The sequence below is a fragment of the Hyperolius riggenbachi genome, chromosome 1 (assembly GCF_040937935.1).
Source record: "Hyperolius riggenbachi isolate aHypRig1 chromosome 1, aHypRig1.pri, whole genome shotgun sequence".
Lineage (NCBI taxonomy): Eukaryota > Metazoa > Chordata > Amphibia > Anura > Hyperoliidae > Hyperolius > Hyperolius riggenbachi.
In genome coordinates this window covers 238,872,404-238,891,474 of record NC_090646.1, presented here as the reverse complement: position 1 = coordinate 238,891,474, position 19,071 = coordinate 238,872,404, and the positions used below count along the sequence as shown (strand labels likewise).

Sequence of the window (19,071 nt, the reverse complement as noted above, 5' to 3'; positions counted from 1 at the left end):
TGATATGCAGGCAGAAGCAAGCTATAAAACACAACAGTTTCCTTTCCTATAGTACTCATTGTTAAATACAGTCTTCTTGGTAAAATAAGCGCTCAGCTAATATGCCTAGCGAGCCTTTAAATACTGCTTTTTCAAGAAACATGGCAGTGGGGCCGTTGCAGTGTGACGAGGTTGAGGATTTTTTAGCATGATCCTTGGACTTTGCAGTTGAAACAATCCACAGGTAGCAATGGTACTGTAGGCTATGGTAAGTAACTTGAAAACTGCTTTCAGGATACAGACTTGGACCATGGTAATATTCGCTAGCCTGATTCCTAAAGGTCCATACCCACTACGCAATTTTCACAATGATTTTTCCTACGACCGGAAATTTTTTGAGCGATGATCATTTTCGCGATCTCACGACATGTATGCATGCGCGCAATCACGCGGACAATGCTTAGCAACGTGCAGCGATAACAACTCTGAGCTATATTTCACTTTGCACAAGCGCTGGTCATAGGTCTCTCTTCAAGTGATGGCATATATAGTTTGGAGGTCTCATTTGGTCATTGAGGCCCTTTTTACACTGGCATGGTGCGTTACCTCATTTTGCCGCAAGGTAATGCTAAACCAATGCAAGTCTGTGGGGCATTTCATACTTGGCGTGGTGCGCCAGAAGTCTCCAATTTGACGCACGGGCAACAGTCTGTTAGGGGCCAGCATGCACGGGGACCTGCGGTTGATCTATTGTGATGCAGCTTTTTAAAATTTTTCAACATTCGCATTGTGGCACGCATGCACGGAAGTGTATTTTTTCAATATACTTCTGCACAATTCTAATTTTGGTCACAGGAAGTGAGCACTAGAGAGGCTCACTTCCTGCTTGTCTTGCAGCCAGAAGGGAGATTCCCGTGCATTGCCACGGTAATCCCCGAAGGATATGGTTAGCTTGCAGTGTGGTATGCAATCATCGCACCTATAATGCCGGTTAGAAGTGTGAAACCGGCCTTAGTTATTATTGGTGCTATTACATTGATTTTATGCTTATCATGACAGCCATATCTGTTGTCAGTGTTGATCTTTGATCTGTATTGTGGTGTATTTTTTGATCATATATCTATACATTTTGCTAGGGCTGTGGAGTTGGTATGAAAATCATCTGACTCACTGACTCCGACTCCTCAGTTTATGAAACCACCGACTCCAACTTCGACTCTGGGTACCCAAAATTGTTCCGACTCCTCAACTCTGACTTCACAGCCCTGCATTTTACCCTTGTGGACCCCCACTCACTGTTTGTTTTTAAAGAGTAACTGTCAGGCTGCAGAAGCTAATTTAAACCTCTATTCTCCTGTGTTAAACAGTTTAGAAGGAAGCTCAAAAGCCATTAGTGAAGATAAAAATCTCAGTTACCTTTGATGTGTGCTTATCAGCAAGTCTGTTATAGACCCATAAAGACGCAAGCCGCATACTAAACTGCAAAGCATTCTGGGGCCCTCCCCTCGGCTGCTAATGAGACGTTACAGAAGCTTGTAATCAGTCCAGCGTGTAGCACTGATAAATCTCGGGGCAGAGTACTCTGCAGGAGTCAGCTATTGTTCCTAGCCACATGGCTCATTAATATTCACTGCACACTGTGTTGTTCAAGTAGGAGCTTATCTGTGATCAGGAAGCAGGCAGGACATGACGACACATTTCACAGAAAAACATGGAGCCTGCCATGAGCTGTCAGGAGCATCTATCTCTGCATATACTATATACAAATTCTGTGAAATCCAAACGTGGACAGTGAAATGCATATGTAATGTAAGTACAGCCAATCTTTAGCTACTGATATATGTGTTTATTTTCTCTGAGACCTTATACCTAACAGCTCCTCTTTAAATGTTTTTATGTAGTGTGTCCCCCAAAAAGTATACTGTATATAATTTTTTGCAACTGCTGGCTACTATATGTAGTTTCATTTCTTTCTTATATGGATGTCTTTTTCTAAGTTTGTTGAACAACCACCACGGCGCATAGGATCTTTAAGATTCCAGACAACTCCACGCAAAGTACCAGGATTGCTGACTTCATGTGACGCTGCATGACATTGTGCATAAAGGAAGATGGATTGGTTGCTGGATCCATCTTCCTGCGTCGCTACGGTGAGTATTCAACTTAAGGCACATAAATCATGGTACATACTGGAAGGCTGGAGATATACCTTATTGCTGCTGCAGTTTTGAGATTAGTAAGACAAGAAAAAATGAAACCCTTGTCCAGCCTCCCATTTTGTAATGCAATGTAAATTTGCAGGAGCCAGCAATGCACAAGGAAAAAACGGGAAGGATGATAAATAAATAAAGCTGCAGTTCACAAACACATACACTTACTGCCAAAGGTATTGGGATGCCCATCCAAATAACTAAATCCAGGTGTTCCAATCATTTCAGTGGCCCCAGCTGTATAAAATCAAACATCTAACCATGCAGACCACTTCTACAAACATTTGTGAAAAAAATGAAATAGAGCACCAGTGGACCAAGAATAAGGTCTCTTTAAAACAGGAGGCGGAATGCAGGAAATGAACCACCAGTTAGCTGCTCCTGTGCACTGACCAAAAGCTTTCTAGAAAGTTACATGAAAGCTGGGCTGCAACCAAACTTGGACAAATCATGATGCGGGTGGTGGGGGGGTTTACTGTCAGGTAACTGCACAGTGTACCAAGTGCTGATATGTGTGAGGTTACAAATGCTGCCTTTGGGCATGCATTTATTTGTGGACAGAAGGTACTGGTGTGGCTGGTAGATTAGAGGCTGCACTGCCCAACAAGCGCACAATTCAGCCTCTCATACAAAAGAGGCTTTAAAGATAGCCTTTTGTACCTTTGCTTAAAGATCACTGAGTGATAAAACATTATTCTTATTGTCTGCTGGTTAGTGATGTGCTTCTGCCTCGCATGTTGAGGGGGTTCAAATCAGCAATGACACGTGGTTGAGTTGGGCAGTTAATTAACTTTGTGCAGACTTTGAGCAAGTCCCAAAATCAAAGATGGCCAGAAACGTGGCATGAGGGATTCAGAGAAGCATTGATGTACTTATACAAATATCAATACTTTCAGGGTGTTTGTATGTGTCACAACGAAGTTACTTTAACTCCTTTACAGTTACCATGTGGGGCTGGTAACTTAACTCAAATTGGACGTACATATGCATCCAGTTTGAGCCATGGTTACTCAAGCAAGATGTACACAGACGAGTCCTGTCAATAAGCGGCATGTGTGCGTATGTGCTCACGCCACTCGTTCACAGCGGGACTCATTCAGCAAAGATTGGTGAACGGGAATATGTGTTCCTTGAGCCAATCAAACTGTTGTTTATGAATGAACATGGCTTCAATCAAAGTCTAATGTTCATTCATTAAAATGAAAGTAAAAATAAACTTAAAAAACTGTTTTACCAGTTTCTGAATAGTGCGTATCACCATCTAGTGGCCAAAAAGCTGTTCAGTAAATCAGAACTTGTTCAACAAGGAGTCCTTAGACAAGACCTCCTGCCGGGTGGCCTACTGAGCTTGTTGGCTGCAGCTCTCAAGCACTTTGAGTCCAACAGGAGAACCGTGCAATTTTTATTTTTATTTTCTTCCTTGTTTTCCTTTTAAAATCCATGAAAAACAAAGTAACTACTGAAAATAAATATCACCCACAAAAAGCCTAATTTGTGGTAAAAAAAAAGATATAGATCATTTAGGTGTGATAAGTAGTGATAAAGTTACTGGCAAATGAAAGGGGGGAGCATTGAAATGTGAAAATTGTTTACCTCCTTAAGAAAAAAAACAACCCGCAGGCTAAAGTGATAAATAATTTTAAAAAGATGGGAAAAAAAACAATAAGTCATTATGTGCTATTACTGATGGCTTATTTTATTTTAGGTGAGATACTTCCATAAAGTTTAATCAGTCAGCAAAGGAAAAGAGAAACTGTGTCTTGTATGCCACTGAAAGTATCCTAAATAATTTTCTTTTGAGGGTCTTGATGCCAAAATGTTTTTGAAGAACGTCAAGGTTTTCCTTCAGATTAGAATAGCAGGACTGTACGGATGCTTTTAATGAAGAACAATAAAAAAATATGTTAACAGGTTTAAGCAAAAAATGTAAACCAACCCCTATTCTGGCCTGTGTCTAAAATGTTTAGCATGTTTTCTGCATCTCTCTTAGCAGCCAACATATATCCCTATTACTTGTACATATTCTAATCTTCCTTAGAGTGCTTTCATACTCATGTTGCATTGTAATGGACACTGTTTAGTGGTGTCATTCAAAGTCTATGAACACTGCACGCCTCCTCAGCAGAGCCGGGACAAAGGCCTCCAGCACCCACGGCTGAGACACCAAAGTGCGCCCCTCCATCCCTCCCACCCCAGCCGTCACACACTGATTGCTATTAGACTAAAAGGCGCCCCAGGGCCCCCAAACACCCTAACGCCTTAATCTCTAGTTATCTGGCTTGCAGTCACTGCCATGTATTCCCTCTTCTTATTTCTCTCTGCTTCAAACACAATAAGGGAATGATAGCTGAGTGAGTCGTGTGCCCCCTCCTACACTGCGCCCTGAGGCTGGAGCCTCTCTCGCCTCTGCCTCGGCCTGGCCCTGCTCCTCAGTTGCGACATGCAGTGCGGTGCTAGGATTGCACACATTGAAGTGCACAATGCTTGACAATTAAAGTACACATTGGTCAGTTGCGTTGCATTGCATGCCACTTTAAACCTTGCTGCCTCCACAATAGTGACTGGCAGCCTATCCATTGGCTGTTAGTCCCCGGGGAGGTGTGGCTTTGGCCAGGATCACAGTCAACTACATAACCACATGACATGGATCACATCACTGAGATGCCACATGACCCAGCCAACTGCCAGGAAGGGGAAGGAGTAAACTGTGAAGAGGCTGCAGCATTTAGGGTAGTCAAGAAGCTATCCACTGCAACCTTATGTTACAATGTTAAAGTTACAAAAATGATTCATCATTCTGATATATTTCTAAATGCATTTTTTCATAACTGCAGTTATTGAAAATGCACATAAAGAAAATTAACCCGACTTAAAATTCTAATATACCGGTATTACATTTCAAACTGCAACATTAAATAATGTTCCTTTTACACTGTCATATAGATTGTACCTGATGAAGCCGGATTTGACTGGCGAAACACGTTGTGCTGTGCTGAATAGAGATTAAATCTATTCTTGTCTGTGGTAATTAGAAGGTCAGTCCACCTTCATCACATTATCATGGGAGTTCCTCATTGTGGTTTAGATAATAATAACATTGCTATCAACAATACTATTATATTACCTTTTGCCAGCCTGTAAAAGCTCAAATCCTTCTTTAATAGAGTGAAATGGTAATGTATGGCTTACTAATCCATCTACATTATATTTCTTTGCCATATAATCATTTACTAGTTTCGGAATACTTTCTTTACTTTTATAACCTGAAAAACACAATCCGGTTAATATTAAACAGAGGACTAATTTAACATATTTGCATAAAGCATAATAAGCATATAAAGTTTGTCATTATACTTCATCTGTTTCCCAACATAGTCACAGTCACATGATAGAGTGCTCGTTGACTATTTCTAAGTGTAGAATTATTTAACGTAAAACCGCCACCAAAGTGTTGGGATGCCCAGACTGAGGCCATGATTGGAGGTGTGACAGTAATGCTGGAGCAAGGTTTTGCGCTGTGGTCCTGAAAGACAGCTCAACAGCACAAAAACTTTCTACAACATTGTCCCACAGCTGCAGAATGACTTTTATTTTTCTGCTTGAGGCTCTTTCGGCTTAGCCATTGCCTAGGTGAAGCCAGTTATTGAATTTGCCAGTAACTCCTGAGGGATGTCAGGTGATTAGAAACTTACATTCAATGGGCTTCTTATTACCTGTAATAGAAAAGAGCACAAGGAGAACATTTTGTAAAGCAACCCCTATCTTTCTTACGACACAGTGCAGTCATTTGACCTGATCAATCAACTTTGAAGTTAGCATTACTTACGTATCTAAGTCTAATGTTTGAAAAAAAATATTTTGTTTCCAGGTCACCATTCCTCGTTGTTACTGCGGTTTTGCTTTATGAGACCAGACACACCGATATTTACTTAGACTGGCATTCTCCTTTAAGACTCCTCAAATGATTATACAGAATCTTACAAATAAAATCCCTTAATCATCTTAGCCATGTACATTAATTGTGGTTTGATCTGTTAATCATACCTCCGAAAACACAGCCTGTCCAGGTTCGTCCTGTAAGCAGCAGATATGGATCAAAAGTGATGTACTCATTAGGAGCAGCATCTCCAATAATCACACTGAACCCGTATCCCAGCTGTGTGCACTCCAAGGCAGCTCTCTAAATCGGAAACACATGCAAACAAATCAATATTCTCAGGAATGTAATACTGTATTATATGTTTAGGTGTGTTTGGTATCTAAGTTAATTTGGATTTAAAAAAAAATCAAATTCAAATTCTGACTTAGTAAATGTCTTCTTTCAGCTTTAGATAGTTTGAGAGGTATAGCTAATTTGAGAGATTAACTTTTGGGTTTATACTACTGTCTGTTTTTCCATTTTATCTACAAGAATTTTCCCATAAGAAATGTAAATTTATATAGAGGTATTTCTTAATGGTATTACATTACTATTACATTAGAAAAAAAAGTATGCATTACTTTAATATGTGGAATTTCACTTGAGCACTTCAGGAACAATTTTTATTTTAGCTTTGGATAATATGGAAGGAGTTTAAAGTTGGTCTTTTACTTATATACCTGTATGTGCCTCTATTGGGGATCTTCCTAATCCTGGAGCCTCCATGAACAACTATGACTTTAATATGAATTCTTGCAGAGCCAGAGATAGGAAATAAGGGACAGCAATACAAATGCAACAGGAGTTATTCTATATACATCTTTTTGCTGTACCATTACTGTTGGCTATTTCATTACCAAAGTGAACCTCAAAATCAAAGAAATAGCCAACAGTAATGGTACAGCAAAAAGATGGATATAGAATAACTCCTGTTGCATTTGTATTGCTGTCCCTTATTTCCTATCTCTGGCTCTGCAAGAATTCATATTAAAGTCATAGTTGTTCATGGAGGCTCCAGGATTAGGAAGATCCCCAATAGAGGCACATATATAACTAAAAGACCAAGTCTAAACTCCTTCCACTTTATCCAAAGCTAAAATAAAAATTGTTCCTGAAGTGAAGTGCTCAAGTGAAATTCCACATATTAAAGCTATGCATACTATACCTCTATATATATTTGCATTTCTTATGGGAACATTCTTGTAGATAAAATGGAAAAACAGACATTTATGTATCTATGCTCTATTGTTCAATATAAGATACCAGGGCTGTAACTACAAATCATGCCCTCACCCCCAGCCAACTGAGATACGGCCCCTCCAATGTTCACACCCTTTTTTGCTTTCCCGTTGGTGAACCCAACAGCCTGGGGGCCTATCTACAACATCGCCTCATTTGAGAGGCTGGAACTTTGTATTGGAGTGAGTCACTTCCTGTATTTGAAGCCCATGACACACCACTCGCTTTCCCCACTGTCAGCCACTAGCACTGCTGATTGATCTGCTGCTCTGTATATGCAGTGAAGAAAGGGGATATTTGTGAAGGAGAGCTGGTTTCTCATTAGCATTGTGTGGGCAGGGGATCTGTGCAGGCAGGAAGCAGTAATAAAACACAAGCACCACAAACAGAGGGGGAAACAGATGATCAGCTGCAATGGTGCCTCAGCCATCCTGCTGCCCAAGGCCACGGCCTATGTGGCCTGCCCACAAATCCAATAGACATACTGTAGGCACACCTTTGCTGGCTTTCTAAAAAAGCAAACACCCAAGAATAGTGATACAAACATTTAGACTGGCATACCATGCATTCTGTAGTGCCGATACATTCAAAGGAATAATGCACTCCTTGTCCATTCATTTCTACGATCACGTCCTGGATTGGTTTGCTGTAATCATTAGGGTTAATGCAATCCGTAGCTCCAAACTGTTTTGCCTTTTCAAACTTGCTGCTGTTTATATCCACAGCAATAATTCTTGTAGCTCCAGACACTTTACAGCCAATTATAGCAGATAATCCAACTGCTCCCAGTCCAAATACAGCACAAGTAGTACCGGGCTCCACCTGTACAATAACAATGCACTGTTAACCAACAGATTTAACCCCAGATAATCTTCACAACGTTCTCACTAAAGCTTCTCATGTAAATCCAGAAATTGCAAATGATGTTACTATCAAATTTAACCCACCTGCAATAATTAATGTGGGGGATTCCAACTTAAAAGGTAACATTCAAAAAATAAAAAGTGCCCCAAAAATAATGTGTGTCCCAAATATAAACACCTTTTTTCTAAAATAAGTCTCAATATGTACCCTATTTTTTTTTTTTTGTTACCTAGTCTTTGCCCAAACTTTGAGAACTTTGCAGTGTCAGTGGGATTTGTAGGAAGTTTCTTTTCCACCTTAAAAAAATAAATAAATATGGGGAGCCGCACCTGGTGTTTTCTATAATCCTGGTAGTAGTGATGGTCATGTCTAAGAAAACTCATGGAGAACCATATAATCAGTATGGTCAGGTGATAGATATGTAAGTCTCTGATTTGCTAGTCATGATCATGTGCTAAAGTAGGATGTGTTTGAAGCAAGTCAGAGCTTTGCAAATCTATCAGCTGATTAAACAAATCACATGCTTCTCCGTGAGTCCTCCTAGACATGGCCATTCCTATCTGGTAGTTACCAGTATAATCCAGCTTCTGTTACAATGAAGGGAGAAGAAGGTTTTGTGTGCCGGCACTCAGTCTATAAGAGCAATGAAAATAACTTGAGGGCACTGACCTGAGCAGCTCGCTCCTTTCACCTAGTAGCATGACAGCGTGCTCTGGATGTATAGATCAAGTGTTGAGATTGGCAATACAAAGACGGCAACATATCTGGCACTGCTGTAAGCTGTGTATTTAGTCTCTCTCTCTTATGATATGCAGAAGCCACACGGTCGTTTCGCACAGTCGTGCTTTTTCCGAGGCTGATCCCTTTTGACTCAGGCTCCTGTCTAGTGCCCAGGAATGAATGTGTCACCCTCCCACCTGATGTACGGTTGGACATAGCAAAGTAAGACTGTATATTCCTGCTGCATGTTGCATTCTGCATAAAACAATAAATACATAGCTTACAGCAACACCGGATCCGCTGCCTCCTTTGTATTGCCATACTAAAGCTTCTTCAGGTTTGCTGTCTGCTGGAGTTTACCAACCAAACATGTAGTAATAAAAGTCTGCATCCTAATTTATGGCAATGTAATACTATCAATATTATCTACTTAACTTGGCAACTTTGACAGCTGCTCCATATCCGCAAGTAAAACCACATCCAAAAAGACAAGCTTTGTCCAATGGCATTTTGTCATGAAGTTTTGCAACTGAATAGTGAGGCATCACAATGTACTCTGAAAAGGTGCTGGTCCATAAAAAGTGGTACACGGGTTTCCCCTTGCAGGAGAACCTGGGTGTCTTGTCAGGCATTACATTCTGGGATTCACTATTGCTGTAGGAAAATGTAAGAGGAGATGGAGAACAAGCAGATGCATTTCTAATATTTGTATCAATAATAATAATAATTTCAGTGAAAATTGTATTTGTCCTTACCTTAAAAGGAGCCCGAGGTGTTAGACCTATGGAGGCTGCCTTGTGCATTTCCTTTTAAACAATACCAGTTGCCTGGCAGTCCTGCTGATCTTTCTGGTCAGTAGTGTCTAAATCACACACCTGAAACAAGCATGCAGCTAATCTTGTCAGATTTGTCATAGACATCTGATCTGCATGCTTATTTTGGCTTAAAGTATTGGCGGCAGAGGATCAGCAGGACAGGCAGGCAATGTGCACTACTTAAAAGGAAATAAACATGTCATATGTGTGTGTATATATATATATGTATATATATATATATATATATATATATATATATATATATATATATATATATATATATATATATATATATATACACACAGTATATGTACTACATAAATAATAATGTCAGCCTTCACATCCCTCTCACCTCGGGTTCGCTTTAAATAAGACATTTTAAGAGCCATTCCTGAAACATGTAGCAACTAAACCTGTTCAGTTATTACATCAGCCACTGCAATAAGGCTTTGAATACTATTCGAATGCCACTGCCTATGATCTGCTTTATAAGACTGTCAAATGCATACATTTTTCTCCAATAGGCCCCTATGTATCATGAAGTGAGTTTAGGTCGATTTTTAAGAGTGTGTTATACTTTCTGCTGTGTTAACACTGGTTAGCAGGTTTTCCCAGGTTGAATCCATTTATTCTATTGTCTTTTAGTATAACTGTTTTGTAGTTGCAGTTTCCAATAATCAAGCAACACATTTCTCCTTTTGTCTCAAGTTTAACACGTCTGTAGCTGATAACCTGGGACAAGTAAAAGATTTTTAAAAGATTTATATTATTCAGCAATCCAATGAAACCTCACAGAGTTTTCCTTTAAAGAGAATCTGTACTGTCCGATTGGTATGTTTTTTATTGTACAAATCGAGTCACTGTGATCTCCTGGATCCCTCTTTGCCTTTTCCAACACTCCCCGCCGCAATCCTAGCTTTTAATTGCCAGCTTTAGGCAGTGTTTACAAACAAAAAACATGGCCGCTAACCAGGAGGTGATGTTTGTGGGTGTGTGTATACATACACTAATATGTGTATATATATATATATATATACATACATATATATATACATATATATATATATATATACATATATATATATATATATATATATATATATATATATATATATATATATATATATATATATATATATCATGTTACATTATGCCAAGCCCCCCCCACGGGCTCACAAATAAACAAAGCACACACAGAGCCTGCAGAGGGCAGGCTTAACTTGTATTTGTTACAACAGAGGCAGCTCTTTCCTCTCTGGCTTGACAATGCTTGACAAAGAAAAGAAGAAGATTAGATACATTACAGAGACAGTGCAACTAGAAAAGCCTGCAGTAATCCAAGCCACATCAGAACAGGTATAGGAACTTATAGGATAGAAGAAATAAGGCTGAACATTTTGTCACATTGGCCTCAATTCACTAAGCTTATCTCCTGTCTTTAATAACGTTTCTAGAGTGATCACCATGGAGATGAGGCATGTAGTATTCAGGAAACATTTTACCTCAGGCAAACCTAACGTTAACTCTTCTGTCTTTAAGTTAACTCTGCAATCCTTAAAATAACTCCAGAATTCTAGACAGGCTGTTAATTAACTGCATGTGAAAATAACTACAGAGGAGGTAACTTAACTACAGAGGAGGTAATTTAACTACAGAGGAGGTAATTTAACTACAGAGGAAGTAACTTAAGGAATGAAGAGATAAGATAATTCTCTCACTGTGTGGAGGTAAGTTTATTCTTGCCTTATTATCTCCAGCATGATCTTAGTGAATTGAGGCCATATAGTCTCTTTAATACAGCATTTCCAATTTTCATTTAATTTCCTTGTGATGGTAGAGCAGCTAACTAGTTGTTTAGTAACTAATACCTTGGATTTTTTTTTCATTACATTAGGGGTTTTCAAGCTTTGTTCTGTGTCTTGTCTAGATTCTCGGCATGGATGGCCTCAGCCACCTTAGAATAGGTACCAGTCTATATTCTTAAAGTCCACATAAAGGGTTTTATTTGTTTTGGGGTGAATATCCATATGATTTACTATGATTTTGTATTTTCCACAGGCTTCACAGCATACATGGTCATGTCATTAAAGTGTCTCCCAGAGGGACTCGCACTCTGATCCCAGAATCTCTAAGGAGAACATCCTGGCCAAGTTTTAGCCTGGCTAGCCACTGTGCAATTTGTCACCCATGTTATGGCTGTTTATTACAGGTACATCATAGAAATACAATGTAACAATTCTTGTAATTCTTTACGAGTGACCGTAAAAACAGACAAATTACATATTTTCTTCAAAATTGTTGCCTATGAAGTAAAAATACATAAATCAGACAAATGAAAAGTAAAAAAAAAGTACTTACTGTAATTTAAGGCAGCAGTTGCTATGTGGATTTAGACAAGAGCTGCATTTTCCACACTGAGGAACGCACATTGGTAGCACTTTGTCTCCTAAATAAACATATATACATATTAAAGAGGCACTCCAGGCAAAATACAAAACCATATTGCACTCATAGATATGCAAGTACTGTGGTACCTTTACTCATCCAGAATATTAGCATGCAAGAGCAATTAGCTGCCCAGAAACCCCTGTTGGCAAATCTGGCACACCTGGCTGGCTTTCTGGTAGTTTAACCCATTCGCGTTCCGTCGTTTTCACGTGAGAAATGTTCACCTCCCATTCATTAGCCTATAACTTTATCACTACTTATCACAATGAACTGATCTATATCTTGTTTTTTCCGCCACCAATTAGGCTTTCTTTGGGGGGTACATTTTGCTAAGAGCCACTTTACTGTAAATGCATTTTAACAGAAAGAATAAGAAAAAATGGAAAAATTCATTATTTCTCAGTTTTCAGCCATTATAGTTTTAAAATAATACATGCCTCCATAATTAAAACTCACGTATTGCATTTGCCCATATGTCCCGGTTATTACACCGTTAAAATTATGTCCCTATCACAATGTTTTATTTGGAAATAAAGGTGCATTTTTTCCATTTTGCATCTATCACTACTTACAAGTTTAAAATAAAAAAAATATAGAAATTTTTCATCTTTACATTGATATTTAAAAAGTTTAGACCCTTAGGTAAATATTTACATTTTTTTTTATTGTAATGTTTTTTTTTTTATAGTAAACATTTTATTTGTGTAGTTTTGGGAGGGAGGGAGGTAAACAATAGATTTATAATGTAAATGTGTGTTAATTTTTATATTTTTTTACTTTCAGCTGTAGTATTACTTTTAGGCCACAAGATGGCGGCCATGAGTTTGTTTACATGATGTCACTCTAAGCGTAACACACACTTAGAGCGACGCATGGGGGAGGTGACAGCCTCAAAAAGCACAGCTTCCGAGAGAAGCTGTCGCTTTTTCAGCGGGGGAGAGGAATCAGTGATCGGGCACCATAGCCCGATACATTGATTCCGTGGCTACCGAATCCGCGGCCGGGAGTGCGCGTGCACGCGCGCGATCGGCCGCGGGAGCGCGCGGGAGCGCGCGGTAGCGCGCATGGTTCCTGGACGTAGATTCTACGTCCAGGAACCAAAATAGGTTAAAGATCTATTACTTTAAAGTTATATTTTATAGATGGCCACCAGATTTGACCATCAGATCCCCCTCTGATTGTAATCTGGTCAGAGAGGGATCTATTACTGCCATACATTGTGCACAGAGTTTCAATAGATTTCAGCATAAAATCTATTGAAATTTTGTGGAGCAACTCTGGTAGCATATTTTGCAACCTATCAGAATTTGCATCCTATAGGAGAAGGTCAATAAAATGATCAGATTGTGGGCCCTTTTCCACCACGGCGTTTGCGATTGCTGAATCGCAAAATTGCAAACCGCTAGTGATTTTCCAAATTGCTACAGTTTGCTTTTAACGTAGGAATCGCGGTAGGTCATTTCCACTACCGCGATTCATTTTTTAACTAATCGCTATCGCGCGGCGGAACGATTATTGCCGTGATTTTTCTATGCAGTGCATAGCATAGCAAAATCACGATCGCAAACGTCGGGAAATCGCCGTGAAATTTTGTAGATTTGTTGCATCACAATCGCTAGAGTTTAGCGCAAACGCTAGTGATTGCTAGTGGAAAAGGGCCCTTTATGTTAATTCCATAAATATGATCGGATCTCCCGAAAAAAATCGAAAGCTTTTTTTTCATTTGACTGAAAAATCCGATCGGATTTCCCTTTTTTTCAATTTTTATCGAACCGGAATGCTGGAAATGTTACAATTTTTCTAAAGATTGTATGGTGTATGTTAGATTGTCAATTTATTAATATACACACCCTAGCAATTTTCTTAGAGTTTCCAATCATTTTTATCAAAATTGGGGAAAAAATTTAACATATGTGTGTGGTACATTGGTCCGATTTTTGAATTGTTACAATCAGTCAGAAAAATGTATTGCAATTCTTGAATTGAACAGATATTTAAAAAAATTGTATGGTGTGTGGCCACCTTTAGGCAGAGGGGATGATAGATTAGTGTTATGGCCACACACGATACAATAAAATGATCCGATTTTACAGCAATTCGATAAAACCGATCGGATCTCCCGAAAAAAATCGAAAGCTTTTTTTTATGCGACTGAAAAATCCGATTGGATTTCCCGTTTTCTTCGATTTTAATCGATCCAGAATGCCAGATATTTATCTTCAATCTTTCTAATGATTGTATGGTGTGTGTTAGATTGTCAATTTATTAATATACACACCCTACGCAATTTTGTCAGAGTTTCCAATCATTTTTTTTATCATAATTGGGGAAAAACTTAACACATATGTGTGGTACATTGGTCATATTTTTGAAATGTTACAATCAGTCAGAAAAATTGATTGCAATTTTTAAATTGAACAGATATTTAAAAAATTGTATGGTGTGTGGCCACCTTTAGTCCGAGGAGAGGGGAGGTTAGTGTTAGGCAAAGTATGGTTGGAAAGTAATTTTAGGCACAGAATAGGGTAGTTTAGTTTTAGGCACAGGATGAGTGAAGGGGAGTTTTAGACACATGATAGAGTAGGTTAGGCATGGGATGATTGGAGGGTAATTTCAGGAACAGGATAGGGTAGGTTAGTGTTAGGCACAAAGTTGGAAGGTTCATGGGAGGCGGAGGAATGGTAAAGGTTGCAAATTCTGATGAAGTTGCAAATATTTTCAATACAGGTAGCATTTTATGCAACCTGTCAGAATTTGCATCCCGTAGAAAAAGAATGCTGCAAATTCTTATGCCAAATCGTCCCAGTCCTCCCCCACTGGTAATGGAGGTACTATCAGTGCAAAACTATATGACTACTGTATATAATACTGTATAAAGATGTTTAGTTGGATCATATGCTAAAGCTGCTGTACTGTTTTTACAGTGTTGCCCTGTAGAAATTGAGATGGGATTTGCTTTCTCATTTTTGTATAAAATACCTGGTTTTAGGTCTGTTACTCCTTCTCCAACACTTTCAATTATTCCAGCTCCTTCATGGCCCAGAATAATTGGGAAATTAATATCGGCAAAGTCTCCTTGCATTGCATGGTCATCTGTGCGACATATTGATGCAGCCACCATCTAGGAACATTGAGTAAAAGAGTAAGCTGTCTAAGTTATATGTATTATTTTGTCAAATTTGCTTTCTTAGATATTTGTATTAAATGTTTTTAAAGTATTTGTTATGTTAACCAGTTACACTTGTAGAAGCATGATAACCTTTAGGGCCCTTTCACAGGCGGTGTGGTGCAATATTTTTACCACAGCCCACCGCCATGCGATGAAAGTCTATGGAAACCAAATTTTACTCCATCACCCATTCCAATCTGCGGGGAAACCTTTCTAGAAACAGGCAACCCCCGGCCCTTCCCCTGTAACAGCTGAATATTAGGAGAGTAGATATATACAGTATATACACACATATATATATATATATATATATATATATATATATATAACCTTTTTAATCACATCCCGCATGGATTCCAAAACCTCTCCAGGAGTGCTTTAAACCAATCCAATTCCCTGTAATCCAATTAAGCAACAAAGACCGAGAGAAGTATCCCACATTATTGTCATCAGATGCTATCTGCTGTTCCATGTAAAAGATCTCATACAATACCTTCACCCAATTAGTAAGTGAAGGCGAGAGGATGAGGACCTCCAAAGCCTAGCAATAGCGGGTTTAGCAGGAGAAAGGAAATGTCTCCATAAAGATTCCTTGAGGGAATTGTATGACCCTGGTAGCATAAGTAAAAGAGTCACCTCTGGAACCGCTGCTACATCAGTACCACACATATAGTTGAGCGAGAAAAAAAATCTTTTTCCAAAATGGCTTTACAAGATTACAAGACCACCAAATATGGAGTTGAGCGCCAACAGATTTTCCACATCTTCAGCAGTCCAATGAAACAGTAGGAAAGATTTTGTGAAGGGTATCAGGGCATCTATACCAATTACTCAAAAGTTTTAAGTTTCATTCCTGTAACCAAGAAGAAACAGAAGCCTTATGGGTCATCACAAATGCCTTATTCTATTGTTCATCCTGAAACTTCCCCAGGGCAGTTTCCCAAACACCACAATAGGGAGGAAGACCTCCTACAGTTCCCTCTCTCACGATTCCATAGACCAAGGACACCAGATGCTTCGGCTTAGTACATATGGTGTGGTTCCCCACTTCACCTATTGAGGCTGTGAAGCTATGAAATTGCCGCCCCAAAAGCCAGTTACCGCCAGAGAAGGAAACCTCAGGAAACAGAGTGAAACCCTGTGAACTAGAGTAATGTAAATGACGAAGTTGGGGCCACTCCATTCTTTGAAAGGAAAGAATGGAACAAGCCTGCATACCGATAAACTAGAGCTTGTATTTTGTGAGGTATTTATGGCAAATAGATAAGACCATTGGTTTACTTTACATCTGTATAGACTCAGGCTGACATGGAGTTTTTTTTTTTACAGAATCTATCCTGGTCACTGCATGCTGGTAGAGCCTGCAAACCGTTAACTGTATGTTACTGAGCAGGGGGTGCACTCAGAGGGGCACAGTGATTCCCGGGGGGGGGGGGGGGGGCAGTGCCCCAGTGTAGTGCCGCCCATGCTCAAAAATTGGGTGAACCAAGAACTAACAAGACAAGAATGGATTGCCATCAGTGAGGATTTGACACAGAAGTTGATATCCATCATTCCAGAATAAACTGGAGTAGTTAGGAGGAAGAATCAATACCGTATATATTGACTTTTTGAAAAAAAAATGGATGCATTTGCCAATAAATGCCTTTCACATTAATGAGATGTTTATAACTGTTCTTCATTATACCAGAGAAACATGTACAGAAATCTAAAAAGACTGAAACCACAAAGTTAGCAAAGCACAAACATTTGCGTCACTGCCAAAACCTTTACCATTGACTGTAGGTAAGTGGATAGGCAGACAGCAGAGAGAGAGCGAGAGAGAGACATTAAGTAGTACATATGAAAGCATTACCTTTATCCGAACTTCATGTGCCTTTGGAGGCTGCACCTCCACTTCTTCAATTACAATAGGCTGCTTCTTGTCCCAGACAACAGCTGCCTTGCATTTTATAATCTAAAAAATAAACTGCAGTTAGTATAAATTCATTTAAGTGAACCTGATCGAAGGTGAACAAATGTCCAGGATTACCCGATCTACCATCTGAAAATATTGATCCACTAAATGTAGTAGTGGGGTGGTATTTTTAGAGCCTTTATTGGTCCACTGCAAGACACCCGTTTACTCAGTAAAGTGCGTACAATCGGGCAGTGAATCCACATCTCTGCACTGTAACAGACTACATTATCCTAACACACTTTCTACAGTGCATTACAGTATAACGTGTTTACATTATGAAAATAACATGCACGTTTTACTGAGCAAAGAGTGTGAGTTGTGTTATGCGCGCATTATATTGCATACATTATGCAATGCATGTAGTCTGAACTTAGCATAATGCATGCATGCTATACATTATTAGACGTTATTGTATTTGTAGTTAACCTTACATCTAATAAAAATCTATTTAAAAATTAAGGATGTTATCCTAATTGATACAAAGCTAGCAACGGTAGTAGCGGGCTCAGAATTAGACTTAGTAGTAGTATTACTATCTAAAGGTACAAAGTGGTAGACAGGGTAAGGCATCAAAATCAATAACAATCATGTATTTGATGTAGCAAAAATTGTACAGTGTATATTGTATGCACAACACAAGGCCTAGATCATAATTCTACATTTGCATTGTTATGCATATATGTACAAGCACCAAGATATTAAGGCAGAGGCAAGTTCAACTATCAACATTTACCTTTCCTACAGTACTCATTGTAATGTAATATCTTCTCTGTAAAATGTGCGTTCAGGTAACGTGCCTCTTGCCTTATAACTGCTGCTTTTTCTAGGTACTCCCTCCCTGGCAATGTTGCTATTGCACTGTGATGAACATGAGTTTTATATTACACAATATTAGATAGCATGATCCTTGGACTCTGCTGATCAAGCAATTCACAACAAGCATCAGTACTGCAGGTTACTGTAGCTAATCAGCTACCTGCTTTAGGATAGAGAACACTTGCCTATGGTTCTGTTCACTTGCTTTATTCCTAAAGCACGTAACAATAGTTAAAGCGGGCCTGAACTCAGACCCTCCTCACTGCTATGAAAGAAAAGCAACAACATAATAACCTTTCAAGAAAAAACATTTCCTTGTTACAGCTTATAGAGCTCCTACAGAGATGTTGCAGTGTGGTTACTTCCTGGTTTGCTGGGAGCACAGAAAGTGTTAACCTCCTGCGTTTACATAAATGCAGACATCAAACCAACAAGCATTGATTCCGGTGATTCCTTTAATGACTAACTGTACATTAAAGGTATCACCAAAATTAAAGCTTGTTGGTTTGATATCTGCATTTATGCTCCTCAACTAACACGGGACCACACTTCACTTGCTGCATTTACATATTAGTTCACAACTGGGCAGACAGTTGACAGCTCAGATTACACTGGCTCATTACTTTCTGAGAAGGGAGAAATAGACAGGCTGTTCTCTATAAACACACACAGGGTGTTTTTTTTTTTTCTCTCTCCTGTGCAAGAGTTCAGGTCCGCTTTAAACTTACTAACAGGTTGGAGGTTTACCTCCTCCTGTGTGTATTTTGCTGTGACTGATCTGCCCTGCTGGCATCTATTGATAAATCCTGCCTATCTAACAGTTCAATCTATGACCTAGTTCTGTCTCACGAAATTCCCAAATTGTAGCAGAATATGGCCTGGCAGACTTCTTAATCTATTGCTAAACCAGCTACATCCACAACTATCCTAGT

The 19,071-nt window shown here is 39.1% G+C and overlaps 1 protein-coding gene across 2 annotated transcripts; it reads right to left on the bottom strand.

Annotated features, from left to right (window-relative positions):
* Window positions 1-3,859: 3,859 nt before the first annotated feature.
* Window positions 3,860-18,164, bottom strand: LOC137503995 (alcohol dehydrogenase 1-like). 2 transcript variants are annotated; one of them, XM_068231845.1, is made up of 9 exons: window positions 18,057-18,164; window positions 17,219-17,320; window positions 15,174-15,315; window positions 12,105-12,192; window positions 9,368-9,585; window positions 7,909-8,171; window positions 6,234-6,369; window positions 5,314-5,452; window positions 3,860-4,064 (listed from the first exon to the last, which is right to left on the bottom strand). In XM_068231845.1, exons 1-9 carry the CDS (start codon window positions 18,072-18,074, stop codon window positions 4,040-4,042), a joined length of 1,131 nt encoding a protein of 376 aa, XP_068087946.1. In that variant the 5' UTR covers window positions 18,075-18,164; the 3' UTR covers window positions 3,860-4,039. The 2 variants fall into 2 exon arrangements, with proteins under 2 accessions (XP_068087946.1, XP_068087956.1); XM_068231855.1 differs by lacking the exon at window positions 18,057-18,164 and adding an exon at window positions 16,000-16,216 and having other exon boundaries at window positions 17,219-17,289.
* Between the last annotated feature and the right edge of the window lie 907 nt (window positions 18,165-19,071).

What these genes read in the sequence shown, in the direction of transcription:
- LOC137503995 (XM_068231845.1), bottom strand. An exon ending in AGCAGCTGTCAAAGTTGCCA is followed by an intron (nt 8,172 to 9,367) that starts AGTTAAGTAGAT and finishes TTGTTATTGTAC; the next exon opens with AGGTGGAGCCCGGTACTACT. An exon ending in CTTTTACAGGCTGGCAAAAG is followed by an intron (nt 4,065 to 5,313) that starts GTAATATAATAG and finishes CTTCATTAAAAG; the next exon opens with CATCCGTACAGTCCTGCTAT.